We start from the raw sequence: 16,082 nt of genomic DNA, 5'->3' as shown, positions 1-16,082 counted from the left end.
ACTGACTGACTGCAGCCCACCCCTTTTTACACTGCAGCTCTGTCTACCACAAAATGGAAACCACAGTGTGAGTGGAATTTGCTTGGAGACACATTGAGATCCATGAGGAGAGACAGTAAAACTGTTTATTCCATTGAGATACTTTGGCAATAAATTATCTAAGAGTGGCAAAAATGTTTTAAACTGTTGCAAACAGAACACTGCTTTCATTACATGAAAAAAAAAAAAAAATGACGGCTTGTAAGAAATGTTACCATAAAAAGTAGTCAATGTGACAGAACAATTAATTCATACAAAGCTGATTCTAATAATGCACCGTCAAGAAATCAACCAAAACGTGTCAGATGGCAGCGCTGAGTTTTCACAAATGACACAAGCTCAGATTCCTGAGAATGACAAACACTGCGAGCTGTGGTGTGAAGTATTTGAAGAAGAATGGCGCAGCGGGGCACAGAACTGAGGAAATCCACATTATTGCTAAAGGAGAATCCCAATTAAACTTGAGGACACACCCTTTATCCACAGTGTCTGCCAAAGTCTCCCCAGCTCACCAGTTGGAATCAATAATGTTATTAAGAGGGAAAAAGCGAGCGGAGGGAGGAATTTTACAGCAAAAATAAAACTTGGAACGGAGGTAGAAAAACTCCAAAAAGGACGGACATGTCTTTCCGGAGTTGGTATTCATTATACACTTAATATCCTTCTGTAAGCACGAACAATGCCTGGTCGTTTTTTTGCAGTTTCAAAGCACCACAGATGACATGCTCAGCTCCATTTCACTGCAGGAAAAACATGTCAACATCCAACATGTTTAAAAAAGTAACTAATTATAGTAGTTACATATCTAACGGGTATATATAAGTAACATTATTTACCCAGAATGTCTTTAATTTTGAAGTCGGAGGCATTCCACAGAGAGGCTGTTTTGGCAGCTATTGGCTGTAAAGCTGTGTCAGTGCTGGTCCATGCCAGCCCCACCCCATTAAGGCCGAACCCTGCACATCATGTGTTTCCACTTTACCGATAGGGTGGAAATGACCTCAACGCAGTAAAAGATGACAGGGGTGCTAGCGCTGTTCACCAGATGTGAGCAGAAAAAGAGAGAGAAAGAGGAGGAGGAGGAGGAAGGGGAGAGAAAACCATTCGCCTGAAGAATTTACTGCAAACCCCCGAGGAGCCCTGTGATTGAGGGTTCAAGTCGAGCTCCAGAGGTTCCTGGTGTATCTCAGCGGCACTCGGGGAGCACATACCCTCCGAGCCGGGGCCAGACACAGAACTGCACGCACATACACACAAGCATGCGGCCGTTCATGTATGCGTACATTCCCAAAAAAAACCCACTGTCATTCCACTGCACCTGCTAGCAACACAAAAGCCACTTCCTCCCACTGTGTCCGGCCAAGCCCCTTTATCCCATTTAGTACAGCCTGCACCACAACAAAGGCAGAGAAATTAGGGAGCTGCGTTGATGATAGGGCGACTAATCTCTTTGGAGGGACTCATTATATTAGCAGCCTGTACAGTTCGGCAGCTGAAAGGGGTGAATTAAATATGGACATGCAGAGATGGGCGTCTTTGTGAAGATGAGTGCACCAACAATGTGCTGCGATTACCGCTGGAATAATTCATACATTCCATATGGGACAGATGCCTCGACCAGACTATCATCTTCGCATTTGGTTTAACACATTCAGTTGATGACAAGGTCAGAAGTGCATTGATTATCTCCAAAGTATCTGCTTGCTTTGTGTCACAGCTGTCTTTTTTAGTTCAAAACTGCAATCTTATTATTTTTTCTAAGTCTCTCTTCATGAGTACACAATCATAAAAAGTCACATGACCTTGCCCTTAAACACATACTCCTGTGCTGTAGCTTAAGACTGCTGGGGCCAAAAGGAGAGGTGATTACTTAGTTTTTGATGATAATCTCAAAAGCAGCTTTTTTAAAGATGATGGGTGTACTACCTCTTCTCTTGACACCGGCCATACTCTGCTTAAGACACAGGGCTTATAATAGTTCCCTCATTATAGGCTTATGGGTTGGCCTGCTCTATTTCAGGCCATGGCTGTCTGTGTCTGCGCTCGCTGACTGGCTGGAAATAAAGCCAGACGCTTGTCAACGCCACAAGCACAAGGGAGGCAGGCGGGCCTGCTGGGCAGCCGGCACAGCGAGCACAGTGCGGGGGCAACCCTGCAACTACTAGACACCTGCAAAAAAAGGGGAGTGAAGGGAGGGGGTGAGGGAAGAGGTGTCCTCAGCATGTGAGCAACTGTGGCCCATCTGTACGCCTGTCTTTATAATTGTAGAACCTGCTGAACTGACGCAGAAAGAAAGAAAGTGAGAGCAAGATGGGGCAGACAATTAATGAGAGAAAAGGGGATGCGTTCTAAGAGATACATTAAATGATGTAATAAACAAGGTCAAAGAGAGAAAAAGGGGTCCACCTGACCTGATGATGCTGTGGCAAAGAGTGACCATGACGGATCCCGGGGTGACTGTAATACTGAATAAATAACTTTCCCCCCTTCTTGCTGCAATAGAGTCTGCTAGGACAGCTGTGCTGAATTCATTTGATACGGGTGCCTGCTGACAATGCTGCATTGCTCCGTCTCTGCAAGAAAGCATGTCGAGCTGGTCTGAGGAGCACATAGGGGCTCGCAGCTTTTCACTAACACTGACTGATTGTTCTGCTTCACAACCCAAAGCTTCTGACCCCTGCGAAACTAAGCTAAGAGAAATAAACCATTTATTAGAAGGGGTCGGGCCCCGGAGCGCTACAGTACGTGCAGATTGTCAAAGAGGAGAAGACACAGATCGGATTTTGAGATGCAATGTCCTGGCGGCAGAGCAGATACGTGAGATGATAGGCGCCTGTAATGGCACACGGCAAAAACAGGAGAGAGCCGAAAATAATGTGGATACCACTCATTTGTTCATTTAGCGGGCTCTTGAAACGAGCCTGGAAAAGGAGACAGAGGATGCTTTAGAGGTCATCCTGACAAAGTAGCACTCCCTCTTCATTTCTATCTATCTATCTATCTATCTATCTATCTATCTATCTATCTATCTATGAAACACAGACAGATGGTGAGTTTTCATCTCTTCAAAACGAGACGCTCAGCCCTCACACCCCTGGAACAGCAGTGATACATGTGCAGCGTATGTAGGCCAGTCTGAATACAGACTGATACAGCATGTGCTCACTACAGTGGAGGTGGAGATCTAAGTATAATGCAGTGTGGGGGGGAGTGCAGTAGGAGATCTCAGTGGAGGAGGAGAGCCTGTGTCTGTGTGTATGTGTGCGTCTGTGTGTGTGTGTCCTACAGGGTCGAGGAGGTGTCAAATGGAGGAGGTGAGTGATGGTGGCGGGGCAGAGGAGGTGTCAGACATGGAGGTCTCGGTGATGGAGAGGGAAGCTTTATACAGTGCTGACCTGTGGGAGAAGTGTGTGTGATGCAGAGAGGAGGAGGAGGAGGAGGAGTTGGAGAAAGGAAAGCAGCAGCAGCAGCAGGAGGAGGAGGAGGAGGAGAGACTTTCATTGGAGGTCACAATGAAAGAGGATGGGCAGTGAATGGAGGAGGGTGAGGTCTCTGTACTGTAAGAGGTCTATGCACTGTGAGGTCTGTGCGTACATACATGCGTGTGTGTTTTGTGTGTTCTGGCGCGCTTCTTTGAGCCCACCAGCCAGAGAGCACGAAGTTCTTATTTAGCACAGGAAGAGCAGCTCTGCTTAGCAACCACAGCCGCCCTCCAATCACAAGCGCACGGAGCAGACTCCAACCGAGGACGAGTCCTTTCTGAGAGCATGTGGAGTCTGACAGAGACCTCCAAATGTCGAGGTCCACATCTACCCACACGCACACAGAACAGGTCTGTAATGTAAACTATTTCTCCAGAATCAAGCTCCGAGCTTCTGTGTAACAAGCAGACGACGACACAAGTGCATTCACACCCCTCTGCGTCTCCAACGCTTCGCCGTCTTCTGAACTCAGCAAAGTTAATCTAAACCATCCTAATCCCAAAAATTTTAATTATGCATATCCCGGAGAGCAGGGGAATCATGTAAATCCTTAAAACATTAATTCTCCCTTTTCCCGCACAGCACCGTGCTGCAACTTGGCACCGCACCAGTTGCAAGTGAAACGATAGCGGCCCCAATTGTGATCTGCTAGCCATCAAAACAGGAGGCACGAATGAGATTTGGGCCAAATGCTGTCTGAACACTGAGCAGTCTGTTTGGTTTAGCTGCGTGAGCTAATCCTTATGATAGCTTTGGAGGTGGTCGGTGGGCGGATTGTAGGCGAGAGCAGCATGCCGATTTGTCATATGGCACCAGCAGGGCCTACTTCTGCTCTGGCTGGAGCTCCATTAGCACATCTCCAATGTGGTCTAACAGTTATGCAGCTCAGAGCTGAGGGTCATTAAGGAGAGACAGAGAGAAAATTCGAGGGGATAAATATCATGTCTCTGGCCTCTAAAGGAATGAATTGGTATGTACAATTGCACTGTTGGTTTCTGCATGTAACGTACTCTCCGCGGTGTATCCAATTCATGCTCTAATTACAGAATTCCACAGAGACTGGTTATAAATTGTGAGGATGCTCAGAGCGGGCCAAAGAAGGAGGAGCGAGTCCATGGCTGACATTCAGTCTGTCTGTGTTCCTGAAGACGCTGTCCAGAGAAGATGACGGTTTTGATGTGCACTGTGGTCTCTGCATTCCAAGGGTTATGTAGGATTATCAGAGTTTAACCCCCCCTTCGCCCCCCCCCCCCCCCCCCGACTGCAGCAGCTTAGTAGCTCAGCCAGCAGCAGATGCAGACTCCAGGATTTCCTGTCTCTGCACCAGATGGGCCTGACTCTTAATCACAGAGCTGGAAATCAGGAGGTGATCGAGGAGGAATTGATGATGATTGTGGAATAACACTAACCCAATACAGGCATCTGTTCTGCCACTAACAGACCGACGGACTGACTGTCTTGTTGACTGCAGTCACAGCCAGTGCTCATCTCCTCCCTCATCTCATCATCACTGATCAACACTAATCATCCTCCTCCTTCACTCCGCGAGTTATACAAGAAGTCTTTCACACATTAGCGCTGTGCTGTGTCATCGAGGTTTAGAGAGGAATGGAGCAAAAAAGCTGTCCACATGAAATGATCAGAAATAGAGCTGGGCAATACAGTATACTAGCATTAGGGGTGGGGGTAAAAACGACGTGCGATTTTCTCTTGAAATATTACATCTCAATACAGAAAAGTCAATAATCAGAAATGTAAAACCCAATTCTTGACATCATGATCGCCTGTAACAATTTTTAAAGACCTGATTATACGTTCCTTGCGTCTCAACCAACTGGTAGTAAAGCATTACACACGTAAACATTAGGAATGCAACGATACATTGATCTGGATCGATATATGGATTCGATGTTATTAATGCAAAGTAAAAACATCAATACATATTGTCATCTTAAAGATACGCCATAATTCTGAATTTCCCATGGTATGTCTGTTCCATTCAACCACAACACCTTCCTGAACACAAAACATTCAAACAGTACCAGCAACCAAGCACCAGAAAGACAATGGCAAGCAGAAAAAAGAAGGAAAAAAACAATAAGGACATTTACTGACATTATTTCATATCGATCTCAAGCCCCTGAATAGAATTGAACTGAAATCATATCATGGCAGATTTTGTTATATCAGCAAATATCATATCATCATCAAAAAGAATCTATATAGTATCGTATTGTGATCAAACTTGTGGTTTAATCCCCCAATAAACGTGTGCATGTCTGCGACCTATTAACATTCTAAGCTAGGCTAGGCATTTGATACTAGAATTGAATTAATAAAACATAACACTAGTAATTATACCCACTTATTTTAACTATGGCTCATTACAATGACAATATGTTTTTAAAGTAGCAACTGGTCACACAGTGAGAAAAATAAATCAAAATGCATTGTATTAATAATAATCAAATGCATACATTGTAGTTCTCTGGATCAGAATTCAATCGAGTCATGAGGTACCTAGTGATTTCCACCCTTTATCGTAATACTGATATTGCTATAAATGAAAAATCAGATACTCAAGTTTAACTGCTTGCATACTAGGGCTGGACGATAAAACGGTGTCGATACGGGATTGCGATAAAAAGTGCACAGATGACCAAGATAAACTATGGTCATTTTTATTCGGGACGGATAGACCTGGATAGATTCAAACAGCTTGCCCGCCATGCTGTATCATACAGCAGAAGTTGTTAGGCGTCTGTCAGTCAGCAGCAGGGGGATACGCGTCACAGTATATGCCCATGTTTCACTGCAAGTTTAGTTTGTGCTGAGGTGAGTGTGCCGAGGTGAGGAGAAATTAAAAACAGCGTATAATTGGGCCGGCGGGCCGCCATGCCTGACCTGACCCCCTGCTGGGCAAAGCATTGCTTCTTTTTTTTTTCTTTTTTTAAACTCTTTCCCCACCATTGTCTGTCAATCTGTGTTTTCAGTGTACTGTAGAGGACATGGATACGGAAGCTGTGTAATAAAACAATATTTCCACAACCAAAAACAAACAAACAAGATGATCTAACTGATATCTGATGTCTGATTCCTTCCAACTCACAACTAGCAGAACGATATGTAAATATACAGAGTTCACAGCAAAGCCGTTACTTAGGGACTGTTCTGTAGCTGTGGTGCTTCCTGACATTTTGGGGAACTTTGCACTCTATAGTTCCACTATAACTCAAGCAAAATATTATTTTAGACATTACTTTTGTACAGTTCAAGTTGACATAAGAAAATAAGAAGGAAAAAAACAACCAAAAAAATGTAAAAAATTAAACTGATTTTGCTCTAGAAAATGACTTTCTTTGAAAAAAGTGCGATTTTCTCTTCTTTTTTATAATGAAAATGCACAAATTCAGATGTTGATAAAAAAAAGAACAGAAGAATCTACAATTAAATGGTTTTCTGTGTATGAAAGCTGAAGATCTGTTCTTTATCTTGATGTATTCATTGTTTATATGTTCAAAACACAAAATATTCTGGAGGTCTTGAAAGATTAGTAAATATGACCAAAAATGCTGGCGCTGGCATTTTAATAAATAAAAATACTCTGGTGGGGAAAGAGCAGCATTAATGAATTAAATATCATGATGAATGTCGATATCGATCAACATATCATACATAACATATTTAGTCCTAGCCAATAGTAATTTGTTACACGACTCATTATACTACCTTCATTTCATTTATTTTATTTATATGGACAACACACATCAGTCAGCGATTCTGCACATGAGCCAGTGTTGGCCATCAGGCTAATTTTCAACTCTAGTCCTTTGACAGGATGTTTTGAAACCCGTAAAATGATCAAATTCACAACAACGGCAGCAGGATACCATAAAGACAGCAAGAGCGACAACAAACAGCAACTCCCAAGACAGAGCAAAAACCATGCAAAGCAACAAGAAATAGCAGAACAGTATAAAACAATAGCACAGCAACAACATATAGCATTTCAGCACAAAATAGCCACGCACGCAACATGAAACAACATAGACCTATAGCTTTTTGGCACAAATAGTCATGCTTGCATGAAGCAACAACACACAACTAAACATAACATGCAGACACGCAGAGCAGCAATAGCAACAACAAACAGCGACAGACAGAAGCAGAGATAAAATACAAGGGTCATAACGTAGATCTTAATAAAATGTTAACAATATGTTCGTATGCACTAAAACACAGGCAAGACATGCAACACAACCAACAAATTTGGCGCCTCTGTGTTAATGTCAGGCTAATCTCAGGTACGTGTAGCTAGACTAGTTAGCTTGCAAATGTTTGTGTTTGTGTTGTGTCACCTGGGGGTCTTCTGATACACAGAGAGAGGATCGTGAAGCAACATTTCATCCACCACATATCCATCCACAAGCTTCATAAGTTGTTTGTAGCCTGCAGCTGTCCGATTAAAATCCAGTTTCGTTCGTTTCGCCAGAGTAGGGCTACAGCTATCATCCGCAGCCGAGGAGGGCTCACCTTTGGTCGGGTGTATTTCCTGGGGCTTCGCGATGATGTGCTGTATTAACAGTTGTTTCAAATCGGAAGTTTTAGGACGTGGAAAGAGTCTTAGTACCACCGGATACGGTGTCTTTGGTACCGCTAACTGCAACAACAACGTTCTTGTCGTCTTTTTTCCCGACATATGCAAAGATATTATAATATTTCCAGCCGCTTAAGGTGAGCGTTTCCGTCCTCCAAGCTAGCTGTTTACCGCTTTGTGATGCGCATGCGCAGCGCGACGACTACGGAAACAAATCAGCTGATCTGACGTCAGTTGTGAGGTGATAAAAGTAATGTGGCAACGAGTTATTTAGTTTTGGGGTAAATGTAATATTATTACTGAAATTTTTATTAGTAATAAGTTGCACCACTTACTTTAAAAAGTACCGTTATCACTGTAACATGTTACTGAATAAAACTGATTGTGATTGATTAGAAACAAAGAAGATAATTTGGTCAAAGTCAACTTAAAATTACAAAATCACAATACTGATAAAGATATTTTCCAATGTTGATATATCCTAGCTAGCATCAGACATCAATATGACCTCAGAAAAATGTTGGACTAAAATCTTTTGATTGATTATGATTATAATGATGTTATAATTTCACGTTGTGTGGATGTTAACATTATGATGTTATGCAATTGTTGGACCTTGTTCTTTGTTCTACATCAAGATAATGTTGGCATGAAATGTTTAAAAGATGTTGGTTTTGGGTTATCCTCCTTGATAACACAACTATGTATCAGCTGTTGTAAGAACTCTACCTTGATGCTGGCATTAGATGCGGTCCTGAAACTGAATTTTGACTCAGAATACACATCCTGTATTCAACCAAGATGGGATAGCACATAATGCATAATGGCAAATGTATTCAAAATCACATATAAAATCATTAATTCAATATATTGTTTTATTCCATGAGACTAAAGTCATCATTTGTATTTTTAAAAAGTATATATTTTTTAAGTTTCTAATTTAAACCTACCCAGAATCACTGATTTGAGCAGCATATATTTGTGTGAGAAAATCATGATAAGATAACATAATTGCAAAATGATTCTGCTGAAAGTCGATAATAATATTTAACCACAGCCCAGCCCTATCTCTGTCAGACATGCAGACACTGCTACAGGCTCCAATCTGTCTTCGAGCACATAACCAGGAAACCAGTGACACAGCAAACTCACACGCGAGGATTTCCCACCCTGAGAGAGGCTGGAGGTTACAGACCAATCCACCCAGCACCCAAAGAAACAAGGCACTAACAAAGAAAAATGGCTGCACTTCACAGCCTCTGAAAGCTCGGCCCTCAAACAAAGGAGGCGGCAGGTCTTTAGCACACATCACCCATGACAGAACCCCAGCTGACACCCTTTTAACATGAGGTCACTCCTGCAAGAATGAGGGCCATAACCCCTGGGAGCTCCTGACACCCCTTTGCCTTGACACGGACAACGTCTGTGCTTCGGCCAAAATGCTGCGTCCAGGCGCTGCCTGGAGTCTTTTGGGTTGGGAGGCTGGTCAGTTGGGAGTTACGGGGGGGTTTGGGAATCTGGCAACTGCTCTCAAAAGACTGATGTTTGCAAGAGAGGGATCAGTAGAAGAACACAAGCCGAATGCATGAATTTGCTGTACCAGGAGTGAGATTTAGAAATATACTAAATCAAATGTAGATGAGTCTTATGTGTAACTGGGCGATGTGGGCGGCTTGGGTCTTAGCTGACTGGGTCAACGCTGGGCAGACAGGCCCATCAAGGACCAAAGAGATGCACGCTGTCAGCTTTCAGGGCTTCCCAGAGGTCAGCAGACAGATGGGAATGGAAATGAGCCGGCAGAGAGCTCATTTTAATCTGGCCCGCACAGCTGATCCAGTCATTACACTCGCCTGTTTACATGCAAACACAACTCGTATACTAGATATACCTTAAGACACACACACACACACATACATGTTAAACACACAGCTACCTGATAGAGAACAAGGTATTTTTCATTCGCTTTTAATAACAGCTGATCACTATAAACACACAACCCTTTTGACACTCGATTGGTTTGCTTCAGGTCTGAGGCTAATTTCAACGAGTGAGGAGAACAATGGGATGAGAAATGGCATAAATTGGCCTCAGTTGAATGGCTTTAATATCCATCCCATTAAAGAGGGTCTACACAGTTCTCCAGAGTCCGCTTTTACTCTCCACTCAGTCAGATGATTGATCACACTGCCCTCACTTCTTAGGGATTTTTCCTTTTTTACAGTTAATACTCAAAAGTATTTGACTTCGAAGGGGGAAAAAACACAGGTTTTAGCAATTCCAATCCTCTTTCTTGAAGATTTTCATGCTAATCAGAAAAGTTTGAATTATTACACGCAAGGTTCAACACAATGAAAGATTTGCCTCCATTAAATTTGCATTTTTTTATTTTTTATTTTTTTAGCAGTGTGTCAGCAAAATAATTTCAAAGAAAGAGCACCGTAAGCATGAGAAAATGGCGTGTTTTATTGGAATCAAGCTGCGGTTGAGGGTTTGTTATCTGTCCACTGCGTATATCCCTTCAACTTTATCAGACAGCCATCTGGCCAGTGGACTGGACACAAGGGCACGTGATTGGATGGTGTGAAAAGAATGGGGGGAAGGCTGGGTCAGTGTCTTTGGGGAAAGGTCAGGGGTTACGGCCCTTTGACAACACATGTCAAGGCCTGGCTCACACACACCGTGCATCTTCTGAATGAGAGAGTCTGCAGCCTCCTCATAGCAATCTGCCCTCATTTGCACATTAAGCAAAGAGCTAAATGACCAAACGCTGGATTTGATGCAAAACAGACACAATGGTTCACTGACGCTCGTTCCCTCCTCTGATTCGGCTTCTGCTTTTGTGAGGCGGCTGATTATGCTCTGCATTCAAATCAATGGGAAAAAAATGGAATAATTCAAAAATCTTTCTAGCAAACTGCACCTCAAAACTATTCCACAAAAACACACATCAGCAATAATCTTTTCCTCCAGCAGTGCTGTATCTGCACCAACCAGTAGATGAGGTGGGAGTCTAGACAGATGATACAGGCAGAGGAGGTAACCTTCGAGGCGCTCTCTTATTAATAAAACACTCTGACATCAGAGGGAGGCTGAGGCAGGCCGATAACATTGAGTTTTTGTTTCATGGGTAAGCCGAGCCAAGCACGGTCTGCGAGCCCCCGTCCGGCCTTTCAGCAGCTTGGCCTGTCAGGCTGATGTATGGGGGAGCGCTGGTGTGCAGCTCCCTGAGGACCAGGCCTGTCTGCTAACTGGGACACGACTGACAGTGAACCACAGCGAACGTGCACTGCCCCCTCCGCCATGATGCTCAGAGTATATCACACACACTGAGAGACTGTAAGTGGAGGCCTCATCATTTTGAGAAACTCTCAGGTGATACATCAAGACCTGCAGTTGGAAAACATTAGCCATGGTTGCAAGACCTTTTTGTCTTGACTGAAGATATTGTCAGGTGTCCAATTTGTGGGAACACATGATATAACTCAGCTATGTGTGTTGCACTGATAACTTCTCCCACTGTCATTACTTTAGACATGTTTCTAGAAGCCAGCAACAATTTTCAAAGAGAGGTTTCCCTGTGAGACATCTCCTGGCTCCTGCTCAGACTGGAGCAGCACCATGGTGATGCATACAGAGATGTCCACTCATTAGCAGAGTCCCACACAACAGCTGCTCTGTGACGAAGGAACAGCCACCTCGTCTCCTGGTCCTTTGTCCACACTACTAAACATTTCTGACCCACGCAAGGAGCCTGGATGGTGACAAACATACACATATCCTGACGAGCACACACACACACACGCACACACACACATTTCCATATCCCCCAACCTCATTAAACTCTTATCCCCTTCCACAACCTTGTGGTACCATAATGGGCTTCCCTGCCCCCCTCTCTCTCCTCTCACACTAATAAAATATATCATCAGGACTCCATTTATCATAATGCAGATGCCCTTGGGTAACCCTGGGGGTGGGGGGTGGACCGGTGAGTTTTGGAGGATGGGAACTCAGGGTGTCAGCGTCAGCTGATGGTTAAAGGCTTCACTGTCACCTCTTTCAGACATATATGAGGTGAGTGGAGCTTGATATGAGGAGCAGAGAGGACACACGCACACACACACACACACACACACACACACAGAGAAAGATGTGATGTGACATGTGATTTGCATTATAACTCTGTTGGGGGTTCTTAATATATGAACACTTGGAAAAGATACAAACAATCAACCAGAGAAGACAGTGACAGGCATGATGGGAAGAGAAATTCATGCAAATTAATGCAGATGCTGGAGTGGGCCTGAGGCTGCTGAAATATCCACAGATACACACAAAACACACTAAAAGCACTATGTGATGCTTAATAACAAGGTGAAAGAGAACAGACTCACTCTGCATGATTTACTGGACCGCTTGCCCGCCAGGTCATATTTTCCTTTTAACTCTTTAAGCAGCTGCTCCAGGTGACTCTTCTCCTCTTTACCGGTGTAGTCCGGGTCTAAAAGCACGTACGCCCGCCAGTTGGCGGAGTCGAAGCCCCAGTGGACTGTCCGATTCTCGAGTCTCTTGTGACTGTGGACCACAAACTTGTGAGGTGGGAACATGAGTCTGCAGTCCATACACTGGATGCAGGCGGCGCTCGGGCCGGTATACAGTTCCGGGACAAACAAGCCTTTACACCGGCCGAAACATTCATGATAGACTTTGAAGCTCTTCTCGGTTCGCTCCAACTCCAGGGAGCCTAACTCCTTGTTGCAGTGAGGAGGGTAAGTACCGCCGTAGATGAGCGCGTTGCAGAGACGCTCAGCATCCGTCTGAGTGATGAGCCCGCAGGACGGAGCCGAGAAGGGCAAGATACCCACCACTTTGAGGATCTCCAGCTGGTCCGCCGTGCACCGGGAGCAGTAGATGTGCAGGTCGTCGCACACCGAGTTGATCTGCTGGAGGGAGAAATCTCTCAGGACGCTATTGAGGATCTGCGGCAGGCACAGGCGCTTCTCACCGCCGACCACGAAACAGGAGATGGGCTCCCGCTCCAGGACCGTCTCGCACCTCTCCGTGGAGCGATCGGACGGAATGAAAAGTGGACCGGACATGACCGGGGGTGTCTGAGCCGGCAGGGTGAGCATCATCTCGACGGATTTCCCATCTTTACCGAAGAGTGAGTCCTGGTGCCACCGAGCGGAGAAAGCCGCCGGTCCGCCGAGAGAGCGCATGGAACTCAGATGAAACTGCTTCAGAGTTTGTTGAAGTCCGGGATGGGGTTGAAAGCTCGTGCCCTCCATGTTGTCGGCGGTTGGAAAAGAGAGTTCAAAACTCAAAATGAAAGCTGAAATTGACTTATTGGATCGGGCGTCCTCAGCATCCGGCTACACGCTCGATAACGCGCATTTCCATGTCACCGGAGAAGCTTCCCAGCGCGTCCATTCAGAAAACTGACGGCTGCTGAATTCAAAAGAGGCTGTTCCTGTAAACAGACGCGATTAAAGTCGACAACTCCTAGACTGAAAACTCGTATTATCCAAAGCACAATCACCGGGTACCGTGTTTCTATGCGCTCCTGCGGTTTTACGCACTCCTAATGTGCGCTCGAAATATGCCTCGTCTGCTCAGTCTGGCGTACTCTCAGTCTGTCTCCCCACTCACTCAATGTGTGAGTCTCTCTCTCTCTCCCTCTCTCTATCTCCCTCTCTCTCTCGCTCTCTCTCTCGCCCTCTCTGTTTGTTTGTGTCTGGTTCAGTCATTGAATCCCAGCCAGGAATGTGACTGACTCCCCGGGCTGGCTCTTCCCTCAGCCAGCTGTTCCTCCCTCTGCTACATGGCAGCTGCACATTAAAAAAAGAAAAAAAGAAAAAAAAATCCCTCTGAACCGAGGGGAGGGTGGAGCTTAGGAAAATATAGTTGATGTTGGAAATATAAAAATAAACTTTAGTATTTGAAATGTTTCAGACTTTCAGATCAGCATTTTATTATCTCTTTAGAAACTTTTATGTACATAAAAATGTGAAGTTAGATGGTCTACAATATACTATATTCGCTTAAGAAACTGTAGAAACATGCAGAGTGGAAGGTCACCTAGTACATTAATAGTCAAGTACTGTACTCAAGTACATATCTGAGGCACTTTACTTAAGTGTGTCATTTTATGATCCTTTTAGAGGGTAATGTATTTTATTAAAACGCTACACTACATTTAAATATTTGTCAACTTTAATTACAAGTTGCTTTACAGATCAAGACTTAACAAACAAAACAAAGATCACTTTATGAAATATGATGCCATAAATAAACTACCTAACAGTATATGAATAAATTAAAATTAGCTCCACCCCAATCAGCAATAATATTAAAATGCTCCTTCTCTTCACATGAATACATAGACACTGATCAATTCATAGCAAATTGTGAATCACACAGGTTGTTTTTTCTTCAATTAAGAATTTTGCATTTTCGATACACATTACACTTGTGAACTTTCCTATAGCTCACATATGAAATGCAGGAATTTTACTTGTAAACTAAGCATATAATCTACTTTCTCAATCAATGAAAACATGAAGAGATAGATAGACATAGATAGATACATAGATAGATATCTTATCTATAGAATCGAATCTTGTTTTATGATATTCCCATATTCAGAATTTGAAATTACAGTTTACACAGTTTTTACAGTTGATTTCTAATAGCCTTAAATCATGTTTTTGTAGTATTACAAAAACTTTCCATTTGTGTTTTAGTCAACGCACATTCATTTCCGTTGGAAATTCAGAGACCTCAGTTTTTAAGATACTTTTACACCTCAGACATTATTAGAAGTGTTAGGAATGATACTTTTGAAATGTAATTGGTTACAGATTTGGCTATACGAGTTATCATGTTAAAAACATAATAATAATGTAACCATTGTATTTACTTCATCAAAATAAATGTTGCTTGTTACATCAGAGTATTATCCTAACACATTTTAAAAACTCAGCAATACAGTTGAAAAATGTCCAGAAAGCTGAACCACTCAGCTACCTTATATTACAAATTAGGAATTTTCAACATGCCATTGGTAATATTTTTTTATGTATTACCCTAGAATAGAAATAGCAGTAAAGTGAAACTTGATATGTAAAATGCAAAATACCAGCAAACTAAGATCAGTTACACAAACACATGCAGTTGTATAATATATAGATTTATTTTGTTGATGTGTTTTCACTGTCCCATTCTATGCTTTCAAATGTGTTCAAAAACACAAATAAGAACTATAATATAACTTTGCAGCAAAATCGACCTAGATTTCAATAAACATCCAAGGGGTACATGCTATTCTTGAAAACTTAAATATCAATGCCATAGCAACATCACGCCCACTTTATAAATCCCATATAATGTAAAAACTATTATGAGAAGTCAACTGAAAGTCATCAAAGGCCTGTATGTTAACTTCACATTGATAACACCTCCTCTCACCCATACATCAAAAAATATTTGACACTTTGCATTACTATGTCCGTCTTGTTATTGTTTCTTTGTAACAAGTAATAAGTTAACTTAACAACTGTGAACAAACCTAGTTTGGTCTTTGCCTTTGTTAACCATTGGAGGGCGCTAAATATTAACCAATGGACGTGATGAAGATGGACGCAGAAGCAAAAAGTCAAACAGGAAGTTGTCAAGGTTACACAATATGGAAAAGAACAAAATAAACATCTACAGTTAGATGTTATTATTGAAAGTAAAAAGGCTGTATTTAAATAAAGATTTGTCAAACTAAGAGCAAGAAAAAAAATGTTTAAAAATGAGCAATATAATAAAAAGTGTGTTTGAAAGGCACCGGCATATTTAATAGCTCTTACTTTTAGTGATTTTGCATCCAAGTGAGATAATCTTTAAGGAATTAAATGCACAAAACAGAACTCATCTTCAGTGACACTTTGCAACAAATACATAACAATTTTGACATGATC

At 42.8% G+C, this 16,082-nt stretch overlaps 1 protein-coding gene across 1 annotated transcript in view; it reads right to left on the bottom strand.

The window, feature by feature from the left end:
• The window catches only part of skib (v-ski avian sarcoma viral oncogene homolog b), a 38,393-nt gene extending 24,632 nt beyond the window's left edge, over nt 1-13,761 (bottom strand). Inside the window, exon 1 of the mRNA XM_042508276.1 lies at nt 12,513-13,761. Within this exon, the coding sequence (XP_042364210.1) occupies nt 12,513-13,406 (894 nt within the window). The 5' untranslated portion in view covers nt 13,407-13,761. The remainder of the gene's footprint in view (nt 1-12,512) is intronic.
• Between the last annotated feature and the right edge of the window lie 2,321 nt (nt 13,762-16,082).

This window comes from Plectropomus leopardus, chromosome 2 (genome assembly GCF_008729295.1).
Source record: "Plectropomus leopardus isolate mb chromosome 2, YSFRI_Pleo_2.0, whole genome shotgun sequence".
Lineage (NCBI taxonomy): Eukaryota > Metazoa > Chordata > Actinopteri > Perciformes > Serranidae > Plectropomus > Plectropomus leopardus.
This window is presented reverse-complemented; position numbering and strand designations above follow the sequence as displayed.